This window comes from Charadrius vociferus, unplaced genomic scaffold, assembly GCF_000708025.1.
Source record: "Charadrius vociferus isolate BGI_N301 unplaced genomic scaffold, ASM70802v2 scaffold104, whole genome shotgun sequence".
Taxonomy (NCBI): Eukaryota; Metazoa; Chordata; class Aves; order Charadriiformes; family Charadriidae; genus Charadrius; species Charadrius vociferus.
The window spans coordinates 5254317-5273072 of NW_009648255.1; the positions used below are offsets into that span (position 1 = coordinate 5254317).

Here is an 18756-nt window from a genome sequence, read left to right on the forward strand (position 1 = left end):
CTCCCGCAGCGCGGGTTTGTGATCCGTGGAGTTTTTTCCGAGCGGTTACTGGTGGGAATCCCAACCCCGGGGGGAAGGCGGGCGGGCGGGCTTGACTTCGGTTGGAGGTCTGAATCGAGCTCCGGAGAGCGCATCGGCACCGCCGAGGCTGTTTCTTCCCTCTCGTTTACAAAGCGAGCGGGTGGCGGAGCCGAGCGCTGCTCCGCGCTTTCCGAGGGGGTACGGTGAGCCTGACCTGCTGGGGAGCAGCAGCAGAGAAATCGGGGCAATAAAATGTAAATGCAGTGAGGAGGGATAGAGACCACGAGCAGCCCGAGGTGAGAGCGCTGGAGAGCATCCATCCGCAGCTGTAAGCACAGCTGGTTCGCAGACACAAAGGAGTTGGGTCCGCATGTACGCGTACTGGGGCTGATGCAGAAGGAAGTTTCCGTGCGGTGTTTTGCATGGCATGAGCAACAAATGTCCTTTGTTGGAAATGCAATGTAACGTTTTTGTCGAGAGGTAGTTTTCTGGTCGAATTCTAAAGTAGAATAGCTGACAGCAGGCACAAAGTCTTACGGTTCAAGTTTTTGCTCATTGAAATAGACAATAAAATTTCTGGAAACTGTTCCCTGCTTTGTGTTGGGCACGTTTTTTCTCTGCAAAGCACCTCCTGTATTTTTAAGAAATGTCTCATCTCCTTCCCCCCCCCCCCAACAACCTGATTACAGCCTTTTCAGATCTCTGTGCATATCCTAATTTCTAACCTCTTTGCTCTTCCTATTTTTTTTTACTTAATCAACTTCATCCTGCCCTTCTATAATTAATGTCTGTTGTGGTTTTTTTCAGTGTAGTTATTTCTTCTGTCACAAAACTGAAATCTCTAAGCCTATGGCTCATTGTTTTTTCTACGCAATATGATGTAAATATGCATTTACTAGAAGTGCTCTTAAGGTGGTTTATATTACTCCATTTCGCTAGAGCGCTAAGTATCCACCACAATGTTTAGAGAAGTTGAGTTCATTTTCTGGTGAAACATTTTATGTTTTTGAAAGTGCTCTGTGTTTCAGACACACTTCTTGCTCTCTTTACAAGTAATTACTCTACTATGAGGAAGAATACTGTCGGCCCACGTTAATCTATTTGCATTTGACATATCTGCAATACCTATGATTCTGCACTTTTGAAGCTGGAGGTGGTTGTAATTGCAAATTGCCTCCAAACAATTTTTGTTTGCTTTTACCTTTTTAAAGGTAGTTTCACTGAGAGAATACAGGAAACACTCCCTTCTGGAAATGAAACTATATGAGGTTATTACTGTTGGGCTGGAGTCATGGGAGCAGCAGTGCACTGTTAGCCAGCAGCAATCAAAAAAACCCACCCACACCCCCATACCTGTGGCAGACCTTTAAGTGTGTTTCCCAAAAGGCATATTTCTGCAATTACTATAATTCTAACGGCTTTTCTTGAGCTAGGGCAAGTATCAGTATTACTCCAAACTTACTGTACGCTATTTAGGGACTTTACCTGTGAAGTAAACAGAAATGCAAGAAGTCATTACTTCTTAGGAGTAAGCCTGCCAGCTTTCACCACAAAACAGTGAAATATCTGCAGGGACACTTCTAATGAATTACCTTTTTTAGTAACTCTCTCTTGTTCTTTTAACATGGGTCATCTGCAGTGAATGGGATAAGAACAACAACTGTATCCCTTGAAACGTACCACGCCGGGTGCTTCCCTCTTTAGCATTTGCTGTTGTTGTTTTGATTGAGATCTTATGTGGCTGAGGATATACGGGATATTCTTTGTAATTGTTTTCATTCTGCTGCTAACTTGAGTATTTGCTGCTAGCTAAAAATGCAAGGGGTCTGTGTGGATGTTGGTATTCTGCTTCCAAGCCCCCTGAGGAGATTTAATGTAGAACAGATTATGGGATGACTAGCTATTTCCATCAGCTATGTTTCCAGACAATTAGCCCTTGATGATCTTCTGTTAGAACTTTAGAGAACACTGGAACAACCAGATGACAAATATGCAGTTTTCATCGAAAAGCATGCTATTTGGGCCTTGAAATGAGGAATTAACCGTGTCTCGTCATAAAAAGCATATTTTTAGCAGCTCACTTCGCAGTGAGCTCTGTAGTTCAAAATCAGGGTATATAATGACACTAAGTGATGTGTGGTTATCTAGTGTTGGGTTTACTTTCAGGATTGTGCTTCACAGAAGGCTGGGGGCAGTTGTGGGGCAGTGCAGAAATAGGAACTAAGAGTAGAGGGCTTGAGTTGCTGTCAGAAGTGGTAAATCCTCTCCTAGAGAAATATTCCGCGACACGTTTTAGAAATACAGATGTTTGCTCATGGTTAGCTATACAGGACAGAGCAAAAGGCAGGAGCAGGTATGAGGTATGTGTTAAGAGCCTCCGTTGTGCAATAAATATTACCTTTCATAGTTAGGACTGAGAGATGGCTCAAGAATGGATCCTTCTCTTCCCAAGTGGCACATGAGTGAGGACTTCTTTGAAAAAGTCCTGAGACAAACTTTGTCCCTGCCAACGTTACGCCCATTGACTTGCTCTGTGGTTTCGCAGGTCCAGGATGACATCTAAAGGGTCTGATTTGGCTTTAGAGGATCCAGTCACAATCTTGCAATAAAACTATTTTCTTTAGGGTTTTTTGACCATTCAAATGTTGCAGCTGCATATTTTTACTCTATCCATATGCCAGTAAATTTGGTCACGTTCCAAGGAACACCTGGATTTAGAGCTGGATTCCTGGCTGAGGAACTGTTTTCCAGCTTCTTCAATTCTGTAGGGCACTGCAGACTTACTCCTGCTCCTCCAGATAAATCGTATTCCCAAAAGCAAAATCTAGCGTTCAGATGGTATCTACATTTGCAACACTCAAGCAAACCCGGTCCTTTAACTGTACCAGTGATTGGGCTACAGAGATACAGGACTAGTGTTGCACAGTGTCTCGCTTCAAACGGGTGTAGTTGTCAACAATATTTCAAAGTAGTAAAAATAACAAATTCTAGGCAAGTAGGTGTAATTAAGTTGAAGTCCACTTTTTTTTGAGGACTGGAATGTATTTCAAAATAAACTACTGGTGTACAAAGCGTTTCCGTATGAAGAGATGCATTTGAATTTTGATTGCTACGGTGGAGCAAACTGCATGTCATTGTTTTCTGCACTGCATTCCAACATATTCAAAAAGTAATTAAGGAAAAGAAGCTTCTATAATTTATATGGTGATACAGATTAAACTTGGAGCCTGGAGTTTTGTCACAATACTGTCCAAATGATGTGAAAAGTAGGTTGTATAATCATTTCTTGGTGAGAAATTGCCTCGGTATATTGGCTGTTTAGCCAATACACTGTATTTTCACCTCCGGAGATGCCAATTTGCAGGTGTGAGGATAGTTTGTATTCCTGGTGTTAAATAAGGGCTTCAGGTATGTTTATTTTTTGGAGCTGAAATGAGTAATGGAGTAGAATCTGCTTCCATTTCTTTGAATGGGATATTATCGGATATTATAACGGGATATATATCTTTACAGATTTGAAAATTATAAAAAGACTGCAGGTTTTCTAGTGAAAATAAGGACCTGATTTGCCGTTGTGGTGTATTTAAATTTGTATTTTACGTTAAGTAAGATTAAGTTAAGTCTTTCTTATCAACTCTTTTTAGACCTTGGTTGAAGTGGTGCCACAACCCACAGTCACTGCCAAATTCTGATGTAAACTAATGAATTTTAGCTAAAAATTTGTTTTTCAGCTGAAACCTCAAGTACTTCTTCCCAGTGCTGTCTACCTAGAATCTGTAAGGTTGCTGTAAACCCTCAGTATTCTTGAACGGTAGCTACATCCAGTCTTTGAGGCTTGGATAATGTGCTTTTTAGTAAGCATGGTTTAAATGCTTTGGCATAAAGGTTATGGCGGTCTCGTCCTGTTGCCCTGTCCCCCATCCTCCTTTAATATCCAGTAGTTGTTGCTGGGAAAGAAAAATGAATGTTGAAGACTGAGATGTTTCTCGTCTTTGTGGCCGTGAACATCATGATGAACAAAAAATAGTCGTTCTACCTGTGCACTACAGTATCTTGCCACCAGATAGAGCTCATGCTGGTCAGCATTCTAACACAGATTCACGTTTTTCAGGAGTTTGCAGTTAAAGCCTCTGTTTCAGAGTTTCTAGAGGAAAATTAATTTTGAATTTATTCTTTAAACAGATGGTAAAGGGCTCTTTTTCTCCCCCAGTATATTCATTGGCAGGAGACTTAAAGATAATGAATGAGTGTCATCATGCTATGGTTCTTTTCCTGATTTATGACATGTTTTCCTGCTCTTCTGGAGAAAAATGACATCAAGACTTCCTCCTTAACTCTGAAATAGCCATAAGACTATGAAAATACATGGTCATAAAATGTGATAGCCTGAAGTTGCTGTATTTATCAAAGATAAACTCGATCTCGTGATTGACTGTAAAATATTTTCCAGCTTTAAAAATATGTTTTCATGTCAGAGACATCACATAATGTACCTACAAGACGTTTGGAAATTTGCCACCCATAATCACAACAGCTTATATATACTATATGAGTCTTAAATCTGCAAGTTTAAGGTAGGTAAGCCCCTGCTCCCATTCACTTTTAATGGGATTTGGCTTCTTAAGTTACTTTTCAAAAATGCACCCTAAGAGGGAAGAACTTGCCAGCGTTTCATTGTGCTGCATTATGAAATGTTGATACAGTTTAGTTAGTTATACATTTATTATGTGCAGGTACTGTGTGTTTGCAGTATTTGTGATTTCTAGGAAAACTGCCTGCTTTTTGGTTTGACTCTTCCGCGTTGTTTATATCCAGTGCTGCGTGTTTATCATAGTTCTAGGCATGCCGTGGTCTAGATATGACAGAGAACGTGGAACTTTTTAATAAATTTGAAGGAACCTCCTGGTGAGGAAAGCTGAGTTTATCTGGTAAAGTAAATGGATGACTTGTCAGGAAAACCTCCTTTGATGGAAGCGCCACTTTGGCTCTCACGGAGTTAACAGACCATATTGCAGACTTGTGTTATTCACCAATTAAATACCTTCTCTCTTTGAACACAGTTAATAGATTTCCTCCTTCTGAAATTCAAGCCTGTTATTGCTTACGTTCTCTCTAAAATCTATTGCTTTTAATTTATTTCTGAGGAGAAAGAAATTTCCTTTCATTACTGCTAAATCAAAGCATTTTAAAATTGTGTACTGAACATATGTAGTCTTGGTTTTATACTTTGGATTCCATGCTGGTCTTGGTTTAAAACTAGTCATTAATGATTCTGCAAGTAAACTTGAGATTTTTGCCTAAGAAGATGTATGCTTTTGGATATAATGGGTACACAAGCTGAGCTGTACATTCAGTTGTATTTCTCCCAGTGCCTTTGACCTATGGATGAATATTTGATCTCGCATGTGTGAGAAGAGGAATGTTATTTAAGTTGGAGTGCTGATGTTTGGGGTTTTTTTTTGTATTCTTTAGTAGAAACACCATACTGCCTTCCCTTTGTAAGTCAGAGCAGAACTTGGTGCATATTGTTGCTCAGTAGAGAACATCATGCCCAGACTGTGTTTTTATGTACGCAAATTAATTCAATACTAAAAATATATAATAATATCTTGGGCTCTGCTTGAGAAAGAGGCTTTGTAAGGTGCTTCATATTGTTTTATAACAAAAATAACCTCAAATTATGAAATGTGTGTTTTGAGCGTGGTCTTTTCAGGTGAGAGTATTCCTGTATAGAAAACGAGGTTCCATGCACCTCAACCCTTACGATACCCTTCAGTGGTCATCCTTCTATTTGTTCCACTTGTAATTGCTGGCGCTCTCCCTCCCTGAAAGATGCATCAGCACTGGTGAAAATCCAGTCACATGAACTTATCTCTTATAATTGTAGTATTCTTCATGAGGCAGGGCCTGTACATCCTTTTTTTTTTTTTGTCTGTAAAGTAACACAAGGAATCTGTGGGTTATTTAGAACCTCAGGATAAGTTTCTAATCTGAAAGATACAAATGTTTGGTGAGGTGTCCTGTCCCCCCCCCCCATTTAACAGTGTTGAATGCTTATCCACTAATGCATGCTTGTTAGTTGCCATGTTTTTTTTTGTGGCTACAACTCATAAAATATTTAGCTCTACCAAAATTGCATAATGTTTAAAAAAAATAAATAAATAATCAAACAGCCATTTGTCTCAGTGGTATCAAGCTAAGGTGTAATAGGGGAGTAAAAGACATGGAATATTTTAACACTTAAAATGTTGGCATGTAGGGACTTCTGTTGCGTATATTATGTGTTAGTTCAAAAATAATCCTTCAAGAAAAAAGGTTTTGGCTCTAAACTGTTAACATCTGACATCTACCGCAAGCAGTGAACAATTCTTAGATACCGGTTGCCAAACTGAAGCTGAGGATTTCACTACATTCTAACTAGTGTCACTGTCAGGCGATGTGGCACTTATTGTAAACCAAAATGAGCTTTTTCTCCTTATGAAACAAGTGGTATGACCCTTTTCAGTGATCTTTTATTTTAATATTTCAGCCTCAAGAAGCTCAGGTGGGTGTACCTGTGATTTACTGGGGTGGCTTTTATTACTCGCTCTTCTGCAGTTGAATAATAGTTGAGATGGGTGTAGTTAGTGGGAAATTTCATCTAGAGATGACCACTGCTGCTTGATGCTTTCCTCTTACAATTTCACTTTTCTTTAATGCTCAGTTTTGTCTGAGTCCTGGACAATATTTGCTTTGTCTTAACAACGAGTACACGCGGACTATTTCTTAGCCTCCTTGTATGTGACCTCTCATATGGTTTTCTGATTACATTAGCGTTGGATCCTTGAGACAAAGGTCCTTAAATTGTCTGTAAAGCAGTCTGCGTGCTAGAAGGGTTTGTTGGTGCAGCTTGGCAGGCCTGCTCACCGGCAGTGATGCTGACACTCCCCTGGATGCCGTTCATTTTTAAGTCACTTGTTTAAAAATAACCCCAGTGTAGAGATCTGCGGAGGTGCACAGAAGGCATCGAACAATAAAGAACATAATGGAATTAAGAAGATGCTAATATCAGGTAGTCTTTGCAATTACTGTACTATTATTTTGGTAGTGAATTTTCTTTGTTTACCATGAGACTTGTGCCAAAGCAGCTGTATTCCGCAATAATCAACTATTTTGGGTACAGTACATAAAATTAATGTGCACACTTCCCTGAACATGACTGAAGGCAGCTATTTGGCAGCTATTTACTGTATGCTAAAGTGGTGATACTATATTTGCCATCCCGTGCGTCTGTACTTGACTGGATGCCTTACCTGATCCTGCAGAAGCCGCTTTGTGCCTGCAGAGGTCAGCCAGTAGAAGAAACTATAAAACTGGATGTTGCTGGGGCTATGAGATGCTATTTAAAAAAAAAAGAAAATCACTACTTGATTTAAGATGCAAAAAAGGTGACTTGGCAAATCATAGTTAAATGATTTGGATGTGCATGTTTATCTTCAGCTATTCTTGCTAACCAAAATAGATTATTCTGTCTTGGGGGAGGGAGGAGAATAGTTAAACAGAAGCTCAACGACAGACACTGCACTTTGATGGCGGTAGGAACTAAAAATCTTATTGTTGTTATAATAGCTGAGTGTGTAATTAATCATCTCATATTGATTTGCTCTTAATCTAGATGCAGTGCACAAAGGCTGAAAGAACTCTCATGTTATTTAGCTGCTCCATCTAATCAGGGAGGGGATGTGAATAAGACACAGCAGTGCATTAGTAACCTGTGGGGTTAGGAGAGTCTTCTGTGCTGGACCTTCATCCACAGATCCAGAGAACAGTAGTGATAATGAGACCTAATCTAAATGAGCTTGGTGCTTACAATCCATATCCCAGAGGGCATATAAACATCACAAATATTGATACAGGATCAGTGGAGAGCAGGAATTGATTAGCGGTCAAGGGAGCAGGATGTCCTAATTGTCTCTGGTAGTGCTGATTAATTTTATCTGGAAAATGTGGGGAAATGAGCCTTAAAATAGATTAAAGGTAGAAAGGGGAGCTTGCAGTTTTAAAAGGAAGAAAAGCCTTTTCTGTCATTACAGCCTTTGTGAATTATTGTTGCTATTAAGCAATATAGATGAATTTTGTCTGTAGATATATATATCTTTGGTTTTATATAAATAAATAAATGTTACTTGTTCTTCGGACCTTTTGTTTCTGTGGCCAATTTCCTAATTTGTCTTTTTTGTTTTTCTGTGTTCAGATGAAATTTGCTTTTCTCTCCTTTCCACTTGAGACGATACTTTCATAGCAAACTTCTAATCAACATCCTGTTTGCATACAGCATTATGTTGCTGTCCTTTTCTCCTCTACAGCGCAGCATCTTTCTGCATGGTAGCAACCTGCCTTTCTGGAGTTCTCTTTTATAAGAAGCTGGGGATGTTCTACTTGGGTGGTTGGAGCTGTGAGGAGATTCAGCTGATTTTCTAGCCTGAGAAGTTTCTAGCCAAAGCCGTTGTAGCAATGTACAACTATGTTCTGAGCAACATCAGTGTATCTCTAGAGCAAAACCACTAGTTGTCCGCACAGCAGTGGAGAAATTAGTCCTGACTATAATCTTGGTTTCCTTAAGGAAAGTTCTCACTCGGTCTTTCCAAACTAAATCTGGAAAAGCATATAGACTATACTTTTTCTGAACTTTTAATAACAGCATAAAGGCAAGGAGCACCGACTAATTAGTGTTTTGAAAATACAGAGTTCTGGCAAGTTGCTTCTTATGACAGGTTTCAACTATTGACTGTTTCATGGGAAGATCAATAGTGTTCAGGCTGCAAATTCTTCAGCTGAGCCAATGCAGGCTGCAGCACCTCGTTCTTAGGAAGATGCTAACAGCTTTCTGGCTTAGTGTAGAAGGTGGTGTCATTCACTTAATCTCTGTGGACAGACCTAAAATCAGACAGCCAAATCATTCTTTGCTTCATATTCATTAATGTTTTGATATAAAGTTTGCACTGTTGAAAGAAACCTTTAGGGATATCTTGATGTGTGTTTGCTCTCTCACTACCATTAAATCTACCTACCTTTAGCTTGATTTGAGCTGGAAAAAAAGTGGATTGATAGAATGGGAAATTTGCTTTGTCATTCAGAGCCGGGTGTTAGGATTGTCCTAGGCAGAATAAGAAAATCTCCCTGTCACAGAGATATGATGTACCTTTGGAAATGGTGGAGCTGTTCCCTCTCTAGTCTTGTGCGCTCAGTTGTCTTCCCATCTCCTCACCTCTGTTTGCCCTTTTCGGACCACGTGTGCCAGGAGTGTGCACAGAAAGTTGCCTCTCTGCTCCATGAGCATATGGCCTGTACCTGTACCTGTCTTTTCCTTTGTTATGTGAAAGCCACGTGTGCTTCATCATAAGAGCCTGTCTATTGCTATATAAAATTACTTATTCTTGCACGAGTGTGTGCAAAAGAGGTAACTGCACTGATATCTTTCTCAGAATATCTGATATCCTTCTGCAGAATCATGGGCAAGGATAAAATGGCAGAGAACCTCGCTTGGGAGATCACGGACATGGCTGTTTGTATCGTCCATTCTCTGCCATGGGTTGGGGGAAGGCTGCGATCCCCTCTCAGGGGAGGTTGGTTGAGGTGGTGCTGGTGGTGATGATAGCTTGAGGTGGAAGATATAGAATTGCAGCTCAGGACAACTGACCACAACTGCCAGTGACTCACTGAGGACTTCAAGGATGTCCAAATGCTGTGAGATGCTGGGTGGGGGAGACCAGAGTCCAGTGAGCTAGTGGGCAGCAAATGGCTACTGAGGGGAATAAGAAACGGGGTGGGCACACAGTGAGACTTTGCCTGAATAACTGCCCCAGTAACTAGAGTTTCAGGGACTTTCTCCGCCAGGCTTCCCATCTTTGTATTTAACACACCTCTATGGCTGCCTTTTTGGCTGTCTTTTTGTATGAAGATACACGCTCCTTTTAAAATTCTAAACACGGGAATGAATTATATCCCGCCTGGAGATGCTTTTAATTTTCTCTGAACTTTTCCTGTTGTGCAGTGGTTCACAGGCATCACAGCCATGTGATTAGCCAAAGCTGCTCTTTCTTCACGTTGGTCTAATTATCTGTCCATTAGAATCTTAAGTCTTGAGCTGGAAGTGTGTAGGGTGTCTTTGTTTAAAGGGCAGTCTCCTAATGCAAATATTAAAAGAGAGCTTTCTGGCTTGCCCGAGTCAGACTGACAAGCTAATAATAGCCTTCGTGTTAGTCTTGGCTAACAGAGAGCATCAGTATAAAAAGGTTTTAAGGGACTGGTATATCAATCAAATCGTGGAACATAATATGCCTTTGTGTGTTTTGCTTGTTTTAACACTTGAACTCCCATTAAGAAATATTTTCTGAATGCCAAGGGCATGGGAGTGAAAATGGAGCTCTCCTCCTCCTGTTGCATGCACTTGAGGTTTCACGTTAGTCCTGGATGGCCTCTAGTTAATAGAAGGCCATAACACAAAACTGTATTTTCAATAGCTGTAGTCTCTTTCAAGAAACTGTTCTGAAGTTTGTAGGTAACATATCAAAGAGCAGTGAGTCAGACGGCTTAAAAACTGGTGTGTTGACTATGAGGGGGGAGTTGTGAAGATGGCTAATTGTTGGAGAGGGCATGTTTTCTTTCCCAGCTTTGCCAGCAGAGGATTACATGTTAGGCAATTGCTGCAATTTAATTATAGTGGAGCAAAGGTTTTGATATCTGCCTTTAAATTATCCCAAGGGCATCTAGGAGGAATGGCTTACTTTGAATAAATCTTAATAAACTTATGACTTTATGCTGCTGGCTTGTTTTGCTCTGTGAGCGCCATTTGTTCCTATTAACTGTATCGTAGAAGTCAATACAGCTATTCCTGGAAACGTGGCAATATCACATGAGTAAGAATTTCTAGGATGGGCTCAGTATGTCATTACAACAATTGTCAGCTTCTCCCTTTTATTTATGGAAGAGCGATGCATATGAATGTACCTTTATCTGGAAAGTTTTAGGCATTTCTAATAAAAGGAGATATGCATGAATTATCAGTACATGATGTTCTATTCACTAGAGGGAGAGTCATTTTAAAAAGCCTGCTAAGTGAGGCATGGTTGCTAAGTAAGGCAAGGGTTTTATTAGACCAACTGACGTAATGGAAAAAAAAAAAAAGCAGGCAAGATTTTGGGCATACAAAGACCTCCTTTGGATGTGAAACAAACGGCAGACTTTGTGCTGAGAACGGCTTGGGAACAATTGCTCTGAACTTCAGCTAAACATGTTAAATGGTGAGGTAATTTGAGAGGAAGGGGTAGCTGGCACACGTGGGAAGGATTGCTAAGTAATGGAGATGACAGGGGAATGTGGAGGAAGGGTGGTGTCTGGAGGAATTTAAGGCAACGTGAAACTACGCCACTACTGTCTTCTGTCTTGCTTCACGGCGTTGGCAGCTGCAGCTAGGGCGAACTCAGGGAGTGGGAAATAAGGAGAAATATGGAAAATGGATTCTGCAGTGGAGGAGGAAGAACGTGGAGCGGCGTGGGAGGGATGTCCACTGGAAGTGTGGTTTAGGATGATGGAGACGAGCAGTTCCTCCAAAGCCTGGGAGAAATAGACATTCTCCTTCAGGAAACTAATTTCTGTCAGGACAAGGTTTTCTAGTACAAATGTACTCCTTACTCTTTTTTCCATGGTGAGATAAGACAACCAGAGCCTACAATTGTGGATTTTCCTTTCATAACTTCTTTTCTGTAGGCTACCTGGAATTCCTGAGGGAGTTGTTGGTTTCTTAAAATCTGATCCATTTCTCTACTGGAATGTCCTTGTTGGGCGAAGGTCCTCTTTACCCTGACGTGTCCCGAGTGTTCCCCTCAGCTGGAGAGCTGCACTGCCTTTGGGAGACCTGGCTGGATTTCCCATTCTGGGTGCGCTTTGCGTGACTGCTGGCCTCTGCGGCGTACTGCGAGTCTTCTGCACAGTACTGGGAATACTGTGGAGTGGATTTGATCTAGGCAGGCAGGATTTCTTCCGAGTATTTAGCTCAGTGGTAAAAATGATCGTGCTTATAGTACTTTCCTGTCCTGCACAGGCTTTATTTAATGATGTTTGTAAACTACCTGAAGACCAGCAGATGAAAGATGTACTTTTGCTATTAGTAAGGCTACTTTGTATGGTGTTCAGACATAATAGAGAGCTGTAAAGTACTTTGGGCCTCTGAGATAAAAAGCACCGTAAATCTTGAATGAGATATTAACAATATCCAGTGTAACTAATGATAACTTGAACTGCCAGGCAGCTGTTGGGCTAGAACAGTTATCTATTGTATTAACGCAAAAAAAAGCCCCTTTGCCTTCTAGCACAGGCTCAAATTTATACCTCTGGATTGACAGAGAAAACGAGTGTGTGATGATGTCTTCCTCTGCGTTACTCTCTAGCCTGAAGAAGGGTCTCAAACTGAGATTTGGGGAAGGACTTGCCTGCTAGCCAGTGCGACGCAACTGCTGAGTGCTGCCTGCCGCTGACCAGAGCGGGTATGCAGGGTCCCTGTTTCCCCCCCTGTATTTGAGTCATTGAGGCTTAAATTTGAAAAGCCTCACTGGCTACAGCAGGCTGTCTTGGAGAACTGACGATTTAATTATTATGTTAACAAGCTGTAAACTACTCAAAAAAAAAAAAAAAAAAAAAAAAAAAATCGCTGAATTAATTTCATTTTGGTTACAGTAGGCTCCTGCCTTAAAAGACACCGCTGTGTTCTATGGCTTTAGATAGACCTTGCATGGTTTATGCAGTTATTTTCTGGCACTCAGCATTTCCTAATTTACACCAGCGCAGAGAAATCAGAATAAGGCTGGCAGAATCTCTGCAAAACCCATCAATGTGTAACCTTTTTCTTGACCCTCTATACCTCCTGAAATCCTGCTATTTTTGTAACTAGGGCTAGGTAGCAGGATGAAGATTGCCTATCATCCTACAAAGCAACACTTTTATTTTGGTCTCGGTATTTTAGGAATAATCAGCAGAGAACAACGATACTTCCTCTTATGAATATCATGTGCTTCCCTGAGGGGACTGATAGCAATATACCGAATATACATTTTCCACAGCAATAGTTTAGATAAATCTTCTCTGCCCTTGAATTGACAACACAGCTTCCATTGACTTGCGTGGAGCCTGAATTTCATTGTGTATTTTGTTCAGTTTACTGTTTCCTAAGGCAGGCACTGGGTTTTCATTCGGCGTGTATAGAGGCTGCCGATTCAGTAGCTGTGAGCGGTGGAGGTCAGTGCCTGTAGCTGTCAGATCTTTGATTCCCACCCTGCCACATCAGCCCAAATAGGGGCTGCCGCACGCGCAAGACCTAGCGGGGGGCTTCCAGAGGTCTCGGTGTCGAAAGAGCCTCTCGGGCTCCCTCACCTCTTTCATCTTCTCCTCAGCTTGCGAGGCACCATCCTCTGTCAGGCAGCGCCTCCTCTGAAGGGGTTACCGTAGGCTGGTGGTGTCGAGAGACAGCAAAGGGTGTCTGCCGAGCAGTCAGTCAAATCCTGCTCCGACCCTTTGGCTTTCATCTTCTGGGAACAAATCGTACAATCGTGTTTTGCTAGCTGGGCCATTCATGTAAAAATGTGTTCGTGCTTGTGACTTGTGCAACCGATACAGTAATGGCTTCATTAACATCTGTGGACCATTTGCCATTCTGAAATCGTTGGGTCGTGATTTTTCAGGTGTTTGAGTACTGTATTTGTTTTTTTTTTTTGCAAAAGCGCTGTTTGATCAGTTCAAAGTAGGGAAAAAAGTCATAGAACTACAGTATTTGTAAATAATAATATAAAACCTGGTTCAAACTGTTATTAGCTGTTATACGTAAAGTTACACTATGTATATTTCTCTAGATGTCTACATTTTGTGCTAGAAATAATAAAGCCTATCTTTTTCTTTCCCTCAAGGCCAAATGTCTGTCCGGTGTTTGAGTTGGTGCTGGTAGGACACCACCAGCCGTGTGTTCAAGCCTTTAGTCGTACGGTCAAGATGTGGAAACAAGGTTGCACAGGGAGGAGATGGTGTATGGGCTATGAGAGAAGGTAATATATTATCTATCGTTATAAATGAATTCTGATACTGAACTTGGTGCAAATTCTTTCTAACGCTTTTTTTTTGAGAGAGAGAAATTGTAAAATATGTGACTTAGTTATAGATATATCGTATCCTGCTGAGATTTTACTTTGTTATTACTGAGCAGAAAATGCAACTTTTTTGTGTTTTGGGTTTGTCCTGAACTTCTTGGCTGGCTTTAGATCACAATTTCATATTATCAGAAAATGCTCCTGTCTCATCCTATTTTAGGTGAAGTCCAGCTGTCAAGTTATCTACTTTGAAAAATTGAACTTCCTTCTATTTCTGTCATATGCTTGGAACTGATGGGAGATCTGACTCCCCCAACAGCTAAACCCAAAATTGATTGCAAAACAAAATTACTCACCTTTTGACTAGCCTGAATACAAATTCATCAGAAAATATTTGGACACAGTATATTAGAACTATTGGATGTTATCAGGATGCATTTTTCTACATTTACGTCATTTTTTAACAAGAACTACTGATAGGGGCTGAAAAAATGCATAGTAGATATGATGTATGAGTACAGTTTGTTGCTTATGAGATGTGAATAAGCTGAGTAGAAGTTGTGACTGTTCTCTTAAACTTATTCTCTTCAAAGGTCTGGGTACTACACAGTTTACAAGCAGGTGTACAGAATGGAGCATCAGACTGTCTACAAGTGCTGCCCTGGATGGGTCCAACATGGCAATGAACCTGGCTGTTTGCACTGTAAGTTGATGGCCAAACTGTGACAAACCAAGAGAGATGGTGTCCTTGGGCCTTACTTTTCTACTGGTGCTTAGTTCTAGAAAGATGGATTTTGTTTCTTGCTATTTATAGCTGGGATTTCCAGTTATAAAGAGGTGGTCTGTTGACGGGAAAGGAAACTTCTTTTAAAAATACAAAAGCTGTCATATATAAAATTACCAAGTAACTCTAATTTTAATCTGAGCAGTGGAAACTGAATTTCTGGTTATAGTTGTTGCAGCATTTTTGTGCCAGCCTGGCTTTGACAGGCCAACACAATTTATTGCTGTTACCCAAATTATGCAAAGAAATCTGCTGTAAGGCACTTGTTTCTTGGACGTAACACTCACTGCAGAGTCTGACTGGGTTTGGCTTTTTCACTGCCGCTGTTGCCGCTGAAGCAATTGTTTTTCTGCCCTGTGGTTCTCCACCTAACGAGAACCTGTTCCTATCTGTAATTTAAAATCATGGTTGGATGTTTTCCTAAAAGTTGGAATTTAATTTAAGTCATAAGGAAGCACTGTAGCCACTGTAAACAAGACATAAGTAGAAGATAGCTATTTACTCACTGTTTAGTTCTGTTACTGTTTTGTCAGTAATTGTATTTTCTGTATGAAAGGTAGCATCTGTTCCTATGTATTTTTTTAATCTTCATACCAACTTGAGGGCTGCATTCAGAGAGCTTGCCTTTATGATTGTCTCTTTGTATTTAAAAAACAAAAACAAGCAAATTCCTGTTAGTTTCAGCTTGAATCGACATATTTAGTGCGCACCTGTTTTCTTGTAAGAAGTCAAAGATATGTTTAGAATTTATATTTTAATCTCTAGTGTAAAGGAATTTAATATATTTGAGCACCAGTGGCAATATAAAATTATTTTCTTCCTGAAAGAGCAGTGCAGACTTTGAATTCTTCAAGGCACCAAAGTGGTTGAATTATTCTTTTATATTTGATACTATATTTTGAAGTTTGGCTCAAGTATGTGGAATTTAACTTATTGTAGATAAATAATGCTCTGTGTTGGAGGAAGGGAAGTGTTGCAATTCCCTTGGACATATATCTTTTAGTACACCAGTGTTTCTTAACCATTGCTGAATTATTCTCTAGCAGTTCATCTCTTCTTTCATTCTGGATTCGGGTGGTGCTTTGAGTCATGAGAAACTGTCTTCTGCCTCTGAAGCATCTTTAGGTTAATAAAAATAAGACAATGCAGTTTAAAGTTAAATATCTTCATATCAACATGGTAGCTGTACCCATGATAACAAGTTCTATTGCAGTCTAACCTTTCCACTTAAATAAAAAGGTGGATTTCTTGTTTGGAAGTTCCCCTTACAGCAGGACTATGACAGGAAGAGGCAATTCTGAAGGAACCTTGGCACAAAACCAACAAAAAAAAAAAAACCAACCAACCCAACCTGTTTCATTCTGTTTGTGTGTACTAGTGCTGTGTACTGTTGGCACTTGCTTCAATGGAGGGAAGTGTTCTGAAGCAGGATCCCAGATGTGCCAGTGTCCTGCAGGCTTTCAGGGTCCTCGCTGCCAGTATGGTGAGTCAGATGTAAATTGTCTCAAATGCATCTGGTGTTTTGGGTAAAATGCATGTTTAATAATATTTGTTAAAACATGAATATTTTATTAAGGTTGGCTTTAATTTAAAGTTGTCCCTCTTGCACTCAAACTGGTTAGTTCATTATTCTCTTGTTTTCCAAGATTTGCCTTTTTTGGCATTGAATTTTAACAAAGCAAGATGAAAAATTAGTTTGGTTGATATCAGATGAGTTTCTGCAATGGATGATACCATTGGATATCAGCAGTGGTGTCCAGTGGAGTATCTTTCTACTGTTACTGAACTTGCATGTTCTTGTGGCACTTTTTGCTAAATTTCTCAGCATTGCGTTTACCCTGGAGAGTAAATTCTGAGTCAAAACAGGTTGGGCAGTAGGTAAAGAATGTGGCAAATGAACCAAATGTATTTATTCATGGGACTTCTTTTTTTTATGCATCTGACAATAGGAAAGCTGGTTTTGCAGATCACTACCAAATATTTCCTAGCATTCCTGAAATAATTTATGCACCAATCTTTCATTTCAGTGACTGTGTTCTAGCATATTACCGACTAAATTCTATGCAACTTAGACTATCACCCACTCTCAATGGGAATCTTTTTCTCTTATACGCTGGTTCACAATCTGATAGACCCACAATGGGTTGTCTTGTAATTTGTGTGAAATAAGACCATCGCATACTGTGTAAAGCTCTCCAAAATTATAGAACTGCATCCATTTGCCTTCTGAAGGGGGGGGGGAAGTCATTCCTTCAGAGTGGGCTGTGATTGGGACAAAGGATTTCTTTTGTATTAGACAAAAGATAATTTCCTTTTCAACTGAAGCACATTGTGTTTTGTTCGAAGAAAGGCAGATTTTTGAATATTTAGGTTTTTCGCTTTTAAATTCTAATATGTTCACGTCCTCACCTGGCTTGTCCGTCATGAAGTATAAGTGAGAAGGAATGTAACAACTGTTTACAACACTCCCTTTAAGAGCTGAAAAGCTAAGCCGTGTACTCGATACACGGTTTGTATCATGCTTGCTTCATAACCCCTGTCATATTCTGATCTCTGGGCTCCACCAAGGCTTATGTGATGGACTGGGGCTTGCGCGGGCTCCCTGCACCGGCGCAGCTGTGGCTGTGTGGGTAGCAGCCTCCCTCGGTGAAAGTAATAAAGCAGCCGGTGTGGTAAGTGGGAAATGCAAAAAGTCAGCAAACACCACAGCGGGGTTGTTTTCATTGACACCTGGTCATAGATAACATTTTTCATTTATAAGCAAGCACTTAAATAAAATACAGAGTTCTTCACAATGGAACTTCTGCTGACATCAGGCCACCGTGTGCCAACATCTGCCTTCAGACAATATTAGTTCAGTTAAGCAGACTCCAAGGGAGATGCTGTGATGGTGTATTTCTTTACTGCCCACAGAAACAACAAGTTTATATATGTAACTTGGTAGGAACCAGTGACATCGATGCAGGTTGCTTTGTTATTGACATAAAGTAGAGCTGCTGCTTCTAGGTAAGGAGGATCAGAGTCTCTAAGGAGCCCATATAATAAGGTTTTGCCAAATGCAGTATAGGTCTCAGCAAATTCGAAACTGCTAGTCTTTTGAGTCTCCTTCTGTTGCCTGGAAAGACCTTTGGCACTAAGGCATTTCTGACAGGCAGATTATGTGGGCGCAGCACGCGGATAGCACGGGTCAGATTTGCAAACTGAAATGAGGTTGTGCGGGCTCTGTCGCACAGGTTGGTGGCTGCAGACACTGTAAAAAACAATGCGAGGTATCCTGCAGTTCTTGCTCTTTGCAGTTGGGAGGAACTTTATCTTGGTGGTTTGTCTGCTTTCTATTGATTCCTAAGGTTTGAATGGAATTTCAGTAGTCATCATTTTCAGGTTTATACAGTAGCTGCTATCGCAGCCTGGCAGGAGTGGGTTTATAAATTAAATTCTGAAGGGAAAAACCTCCTTTCAGAAAGAACGTTATGGACAATTCACCTGCTTAACAAAAGGAAGGTAATTCAGAGTGTAAGGCCTCTCAACCATTGCAGGCGTCTCCAGTCAGATGCTTGTGAGGTTTATATCATGTTTGTCGCAAGCAAAACTAAAGAAAATACACTGTGGCTCTGGCAGCTGCAGCCTCTGTTTTTTCTGGCTGATGTTGGAATACTGCTTTTTTAAAGTAGCTTGAATTTAATGTGTGTAATTACTTAATCGTAGTATATTGTGGTTTTAAATGATCATTAAGCCTAGTCTGTCCCCTTCTCCTTGCTTGCCTGTGCAACCTTACTGTAAAATAAACTCTTTTCCTTCCAACGCTTCACCAAAAGGAAAAGGAATCTTTCCTACCAG

General features: G+C 40.5%; 1 protein-coding gene across 1 annotated transcript in view; it reads left to right on the forward strand.

Annotated features, from left to right (window-relative positions):
* The window catches only part of LOC104285974 (multiple epidermal growth factor-like domains protein 6), a 208857-nt gene that overhangs the window by 836 nt on the left and 189265 nt on the right, over positions 1 to 18756 (forward strand). Inside the window, 4 exon segments of the mRNA XM_009884502.1 lie at positions 10 to 224; positions 13959 to 14093; positions 14729 to 14838; positions 16298 to 16402. Of these exon segments, the coding sequence (XP_009882804.1) occupies positions 10 to 224; positions 13959 to 14093; positions 14729 to 14838; positions 16298 to 16402 (565 nt within the window).